At 61.0% G+C, this 6,682-nt stretch overlaps 1 protein-coding gene across 1 annotated transcript in view; it reads right to left on the bottom strand.

The window, feature by feature from the left end:
• Positions 1 to 6,677, bottom strand: part of AEBP1 (AE binding protein 1) — a gene marked incomplete at its 5' end in the record, with an annotated part of 7,140 nt that extends 463 nt beyond the window's left edge. Inside the window, 20 exons of the mRNA XM_019611019.2 lie at positions 1 to 204; positions 282 to 381; positions 457 to 596; positions 733 to 1,075; positions 1,147 to 1,326; positions 1,723 to 1,919; positions 2,902 to 3,025; positions 3,096 to 3,184; positions 3,258 to 3,402; positions 3,474 to 3,558; positions 3,645 to 3,784; positions 4,267 to 4,376; positions 4,451 to 4,525; positions 4,591 to 4,668; positions 4,842 to 4,931; positions 5,025 to 5,114; positions 5,856 to 5,945; positions 6,026 to 6,097; positions 6,195 to 6,266; positions 6,362 to 6,677. The exon at positions 1 to 204 is cut by the window's left edge and continues 463 nt beyond it. Coding sequence (XP_019466564.1) covers positions 1 to 204; positions 282 to 381; positions 457 to 596; positions 733 to 1,075; positions 1,147 to 1,326; positions 1,723 to 1,919; positions 2,902 to 3,025; positions 3,096 to 3,184; positions 3,258 to 3,402; positions 3,474 to 3,558; positions 3,645 to 3,784; positions 4,267 to 4,376; positions 4,451 to 4,525; positions 4,591 to 4,668; positions 4,842 to 4,931; positions 5,025 to 5,114; positions 5,856 to 5,945; positions 6,026 to 6,097; positions 6,195 to 6,266; positions 6,362 to 6,677 — 2,740 coding nt within the window. The remainder of the gene's footprint in view (positions 205 to 281; positions 382 to 456; positions 597 to 732; positions 1,076 to 1,146; positions 1,327 to 1,722; positions 1,920 to 2,901; positions 3,026 to 3,095; positions 3,185 to 3,257; positions 3,403 to 3,473; positions 3,559 to 3,644; positions 3,785 to 4,266; positions 4,377 to 4,450; positions 4,526 to 4,590; positions 4,669 to 4,841; positions 4,932 to 5,024; positions 5,115 to 5,855; positions 5,946 to 6,025; positions 6,098 to 6,194; positions 6,267 to 6,361) is intronic.
• Between the last annotated feature and the right edge of the window lie 5 nt (positions 6,678 to 6,682).

Here is a 6,682-nt window from a genome sequence, read left to right on the forward strand (position 1 = left end):
CGCGGCGGATGGGCCGGTTCCCGTTCATGGCCATGATCTCGCGGATGCGCTTCCAGTTGGAGCGCGCCAGCACGAAGTTGCACTGCGTGGCCCCGATGTCGTAGAAGACGCTGCAGGTCTTCGTGCTGGGGTTGTAGCCCTCGGCCCGCGCCGACACGCGGTACTCGCCCGGGTTCAGGATGCGCCAGTAGTCCCCGCCGCTGGCTGCGGGTGGCGAGGGGGTGAGGGGGCTGCGGGGCCGTCGCCGTGCCAATCCCGTGACATCCCACCCCAGCTCCTACCTGTCCTGATGCTGTGCTTGACGCCGCTCACCACGATGGTGGCATTGGCGATGGGCTCTCCCTGCTGGTCCGTCACCAAACCCTTGATCCCCCGGTGGGTCTGCACAAAAGGGGACGAGGGTGGCACGTTTGGTTATGAGGCTACCAGTTCCTGGCACCGGTTTCCCTTGCCTACCTGCTCCATGAAGGTGAGCAGCGACTCTTTGTTGTTCTCCCACTCCTGCTGCAGCTCGCTCTCATGGGGGAACTTGTCGCAGCCCAGGTAGATGGAGAGCTCCAGGCAGTTGGTGTGCAGGTAGCTGAAGTCATTCATGCCTGCCAAAATCCCAGTGGGATCGGTGCTGCAGGTCACCACCTCCCCCACCCCCCAGCTCATTGTCACAGCAGAATCCTTTAGGTGGGAACGTCTCTTAAGACCAGTCCAAGGGGTTCCACCTCGACGCCCACTTACTGCCGGCGCGGGGCCGCCACTTGGCCCCCTGCACGATGCCCATGGCGTCGGTGACGTCCTGCGCGTGGCAGCCCCCGCGGAAGGTCTCTGTCATGGTGAGGTGTGCCGAGGCGTAGGAGATGGCCAGCCAGCGGAACACGGCATGGTCGGGCGTCTCGTGCACCTCGGGCTGCTCGTCGTCCTCATCCTCGTCCAGCGGGCGCGGGGCTGCGGGGGTCTCACTGTGGGGCCGCGCTGCGTCGAAGGGGAAGGAGACCAACTTCTCCCCACCCTGCAGGTTGGCTCCCAGCACAAAGGGGTTCTTCTCCATCCAGGCCATGACGGCTCGCGTCTCCACGGCCACCTGGAGAGGGGACGCTGTGCCACCCGTCCCATTGTGCCACCGCCGTGCTGGCGGGGTGGGTGTCCCCTCACCGCGGCGGCGTCCTGCAGGTAGTGCTCCGGGATGGGGATGTGGTGGCCCGGGAAGCGGTGCGGCACCAACTGCCGCTCCTCGGCTGCCCACAGCGGGGACGTCAGGTCAGGGAAGTTCTCAAAGAGGTCGAAGCCCTCCTCTGTCCAGTGGCCCAGCGCCCAGTTGCCCAGCTCGGAGCCCTGAGGGAGCGGTGACAGTCCCGCGGTGACCCCGGTGCCACCACCACCCCAGTGCCACCATCATCCTGGTGCCACCGCTGCCCCATTTCCACCACCTCCCACGTGACACTACTGTCTTAGTGCCGCCACCCCAATTCCACCACCGTCCCACAGCCACCACCCCAGTGCTACCATCCCAGTGCCAACATCATCCAGTGTCACCAGCATCCGATTGCCACAATCATCTCACTGCCACCATCTGAGTGCTACCATCCCAGTGCCACCACCACTCCAATGCCTCCACCATCCCATGTCTACCATCCCAGTGTCACCACTACAGTGCTACCATCCCAATGCCACCACCATCCCAATGCCACCACCTCCCCAGTGCCACCACCCGCAGCTCCCCGCTCTCACCGCCTCCTGTGCCAGCTCGTAGCCATCAGGGTTGAGCGCTGGCACGAGGTGGATGCGTGTCTCAGTGACCAGGCTGCGCACACGGGGGTTGCCATCCTGGTACTCCTTGCACAGGAACTGCATCAGCAGCAGCAGCAGCTCGCGGCCCAGCGCCTCGTTGCCGTGCAGCCCTGCCGTGTAGCGGAACTCGGGCTCTCCTGTGGGGAGCCATGGCTATGGGGTGTGTGGGGTGCGTGGGGTGGGGGTGAGGCCACCCAGCCCTACTGCGTATGGGGCAGCACAGCCACCGGTGGGATCAGGGCCTGGGTTGGCTTTGGGGTCAGAGTTAGGGTTAGGGGCGGCTTTAGTTAGGCTAGGGTGAGGGTTAGCTGTAGATTTAGGGTCATGGTTAGGGTTGGGGTTAGCTTTAGGGCGAGTGTTAGCTTTAGAGTCAGGGTTAAGGTTAGGGCTAGAGTTAGTTTTAGGTTCAGGTTTAGGGTTAGGATTAGGGTTAGCTTTAGAGTTTGGATAATATTTAGGGTTAAAGTTTGCAATTAGGGTAAGGGTTTGGTGTTAGCACATAGGTAAGGGTTACGATTAGTGCTTAGGGTTAGGGTTGAGTTGTGGATTAGGCCAACATTGGGGTTAGGTATACAGTTAAGGTTGGGGGTAAAGTTTGGCATTAGGGGTGAAAGTTATGGTTGGTTTTAAGGTTGCATTTGGATTTAGGATAATGGTTAGGCTTAGATTTAGAGTTGAGGTCAGTGTTTTGGTAAGGGCTAGGGCTAGGGTAGGGTAAGGGTTAGGGTTATATTTAGGGTTAGAGTTAGGGTAGGGTTATGGTTAGGGTTATATTTAGGGTTAGGGTTATGGTTAAGGTTATATTTGGGGTTAGGGTTAGGGCTAGTGTTAGGGTTAGGGTGAAGGTTATCGTTAGGGTTATATTTGGAGTTAGGGTTATATTTGGGGTTAGGGTTAGGGCTAGTGTTAGGGTTAGGGTGAAGGTTATCGTTAGGGTTATATTTGGAGTTAGGGTTATATTTGGGGTTAGGGTTAGGGTAGGGTTAGGGTTAATGTCAGGGTAAGGCTTTGGCCATTGCTGCAGTGGGACAGGATTAGTGTTAGGGTTCCCTTAAGGCACAGGAGTAAGGGTGTAACAGTGACAGAACTCAGGTCAGTGCCCCCACGTCCCCCCCTCACCCGTCTCGTGCTCCCCCGGGTTGTCAGAGATCTCCATGGCGTAGATCTTCAGCCCACGCGAGCTCTTGCCGATGTTGTAGATGCGGGTGATGGTGGGGCACTCCTCATTCACCACCTTCATCAGCTGCGGGGGGAGAGGACAGGCGCTGGGAGGCAGCGTGGGGACATGGCTGGGACGGTGCCACCGAACCCACCTGCCTCATGTCCTTGTAGCTGTGGTGACGGAAGTCCAGGTTGTCGGCTGATGTCACCTCGTTCTGCTGCGCATAGTAACTGCTGACAGCTGCGGGGACAGCGATGTGGCCGCGGTGTCCCGGGGTCCACCGCCCCTGTGTCCCCTCCCCGTTGCCACTCACGGGAGAGGGGACAGCCCAGCACCTCCAGCCGCAGGCACAGGCTGCCGTTCCACGTCTGCGGATACACGCGGATGTAGCGGGCCACCATGGGCTCGGGGAACTCGGTCAGCACCGGCGTGTCCTTGTCCACGTTGCCATAGAACTTCTGGGAACGGGGCACAGCGGGGTGGCACCGTGTCCCCATTGCGTCCCCACGTCACCCCGTGCCCCCCGTACCATCTCCTCGTAGCCGTTGGTGTACATCACCCAGTTCTGACTGTCGTTGCTGAAGCCCACGTAGAAGCTGGTGACGAAGTCCTCGCTGCAGGAGGGACGAAGGGGACAACGTGGGACCCCCGCAGTGCCACCCTCAGCCCCGCAGCCCCCCGCCACCCGCCGGCCCCGTACTGGATCTGGGAGTCCCGTCCCTGGGTGATGACGCCGGTGAACTTGGTGGTGCGGCGCGTGTCCACCTCCAGCCAGTGTGCACGGCTGTCGTCCTCTGCGCACCACGCACCATCAAAGAAATCGTCCTCGTTGGGACCCGCCTGGGGACAGCAAGGGGACACGGATGGGGTGAGGTGGGGACAGGGATAGGAATGGGGATGGAGATGGGATGGGGATGGGATGGGGACAGGATAGGATGGGGATGGAGATAGCAATGCGGTGATGATGGAATAGGGATGAGATGAAATGGGAATGGGGATAGGGACTAAAATTGCGATGGAGTCATGGTGGGATGGGATGGAAAGGAAATAGGGAAAGGGATTGAGACAGTGATGGGGTGACGATGGGATGGGGATGGGGATCAAGATAGCAATGGAATGATGATGGGATGACAATGCGGTAGAACAGGATAGGGACTGAGATAGCAATGGGGTGATGATGGAATGAGGATGGGGGTGGAATGGGATGAGGGCAGAATGGGAACACGGGTAGGGATGGGATAGGATGAGATGGGGACAGGACAGGGATGGGGATGGGATAGAGGAGAAGGCGGATACGGGATGGGGACTGGATGGACGCCCACCTGCATGTTGAGGCGGCCGCGCTGCGCACCCAGCCCATGACGCAGCATGGAAGAGGCCAGGATCTGGTCATCCTCCACACGATGGGACTCCATCCCGATGGGAGGGCACCCTGTGGGGACAGGGGACAGGAAGGCCATGGCACTGCAGCGTAGTGGCCCCGAACACAGGGATGGGAACACTCACTCGTCTTCTCTTCTGGTGGTGCCAACTCATCCTCATCTGGCTCCCACTTCTTCCCACCTGGCTTTTTGGTTTTTCCTAGAGAAAAGGGCCACAGTGACGGGGCACAGGCTGAGTGGGGACGCAGGGTTGGGGGCACCCACCTTTGCTGTCCTGGCCCTTCTCCTCTGCCCACGGATCCTCCTCCTCCTCCTTGCTGCTGCCGCCCTTCTTGGGCTTCCCTGGTGGGAGAGCATCATAAGGGATGGGAACAGGGACAGATGTGGGAATGGGAAAGGGATAGAGATGGTACAGGGACAAGGACAGGGATAGGACAGGGACAGGGATCAGACAGGGACAAAAACAGGACAGTCGGAGATAGGGATGGGGACAGGGCTGTGCCACTGCCTCTCACACGGCTTCAACTTCTCCTCATCTGTCTCCATCTCCTCCTCTTTCTCCGGCTGCTTCTTGGGCTTGGGCGGTGGGAGCAGCCCGTAGCCAACTATGGGGTGGGGATGGGAGTGAGGGGCTGCGATGCCTCTTGGAACCCTGCAGAGCCCCCTGGGAGCAGGGGATGGGTCCGGGGGTCACTCACAGTCGTCGTAGTCGGGTCGCTCCCAGCCCTCCTCGTAGTCACGCTCCGTCACGGGGCCGGGCAGCGGTGCGGGGGGCTCCTCTGGTGTGGCTGGGGATGGCCAAAGGGTTTGGGGTGCCTATGGGGTCCCCTATGCCCCTGCAGGGTCAACGTGTCCCTACGGTGTCTTCATGCTACTGTGAGGTCCCCCCTTATCACATGGGGTCCCCACATCCCTGAAGGGTTTCCTCTGTCTCCATGAGATCCCTACAATCCCATGGGCTCCTCCATGTCCCTTTGGGATCCTCTATAGCCCCTATAGGGTCCCCATGTCCCTGCAGAAACCTGCGCATCTCTACAGGATCCCTGCAACTCTTGTGAGGTTCTCATGTCCCTGCTGAGTTCACATGCCATTATGGGGTCCCCACATCCCTGCAGAAACCCATATATCCCTGTGGAATGTTCATATCCCATGGGATCCCTGTAACCCCCATGGAGTCTCCATGCCCCTGCAGGAACCTGGATGTCCCATGGGATCCCCACGCTCCTGTAGGGTCCCCCTGGGCCTATAGGGTCTCTGGTTGTGTAGCGTCCCCATTTCCACACAGGAACCCACCCATCCCCATGGGATCCCTCTACCTCTAGAGGTCCCCGTGCCCTTATATAGAGTCCTAATGCCCACATAAGGGACCTCCACGTCCCCATCGATGACCCCTGTAGGATCGCCATGCCTCCATGGGGCTCCCTGCACCCCCACACACCGGGATGTCCCCATGCCCTCCCCATCCCTGGTGACCCCAAACCCCACTCCCAGCCCTGGGGTCACCCCCATCCCCGTGTCCCTGCACTGACGAGGCGCCGTCTCCGGTTGGGGCCAGACCCGGTCGGGTTTCCTCCTGTTTGGGGGTTTGCGGGGCTTCTGCTGCCGCCGGATGTACTCAACTGGGGGCAGAGGAGGACACTGATTGTGGGGCCGTGAGGGGATGAGACCCCACGGTCCCCCGTGAGCCCCAGCACCATACAGTCCTCATAGTCCTCCCGCTCCAACTGCTCGTTGTAGTCCAGCGTCGGCGGCTCCGGCTCCTCGGGGACCTCTGCAGGGTGACACGGGGACGTGGGACACGGAGGTCGGGTGGTGACATTAGGATGTGGGGTGGGCACAGGGAGGTGGCGGCACGGGGTGGCTCTCACCTGCCTCAGGCTCAGGGCGTCGATCCTCCCGGCCCCACTCCCAGCGCTGGGTCGGCCGCTCCTCCAGCTCTTCTGGGGACAGGGACACAGGAGGGGTGTCGGGGTGGGACATGGCTGGCGTTGCGCTTTGCCCCAAAAGAGCCCCTTGGTGCCGCCCCCCCGCTCACCTCGGTCTCTGCCATCCTCCTCCTCCTCCTTCTCCTCGGGGACCCACGGCTGCCCCACAGACAGCGATGTCCCGGGTCCGTCCTCACCCCGCGGGGGCTGTGGGGCTGTGGGGGGCTCCCAGGGGGTGTCGGGTGGCTGCGGTGGCCTCGTGTCCAGGGGCTTCTTGGTGGCCTTGGGGGGCTTCTCCTTGGGGGGCTTCTCCTTGGGGGGTTTCTCCTTGGGGGGCCTCTCCTTGGGGGATTTCTCCTTGGGCTTCTTGGAGCCCTTGGGGGGCTTTTCGGAGCCTTTGGGGGGCTTCTCCTTGGGTTTCTTGGGGGGTT

Source organism: Meleagris gallopavo, unplaced genomic scaffold (assembly GCF_000146605.3).
Source record: "Meleagris gallopavo isolate NT-WF06-2002-E0010 breed Aviagen turkey brand Nicholas breeding stock unplaced genomic scaffold, Turkey_5.1 ChrUn_random_7180001851232, whole genome shotgun sequence".
Taxonomy (NCBI): domain Eukaryota; kingdom Metazoa; phylum Chordata; class Aves; order Galliformes; family Phasianidae; genus Meleagris; species Meleagris gallopavo.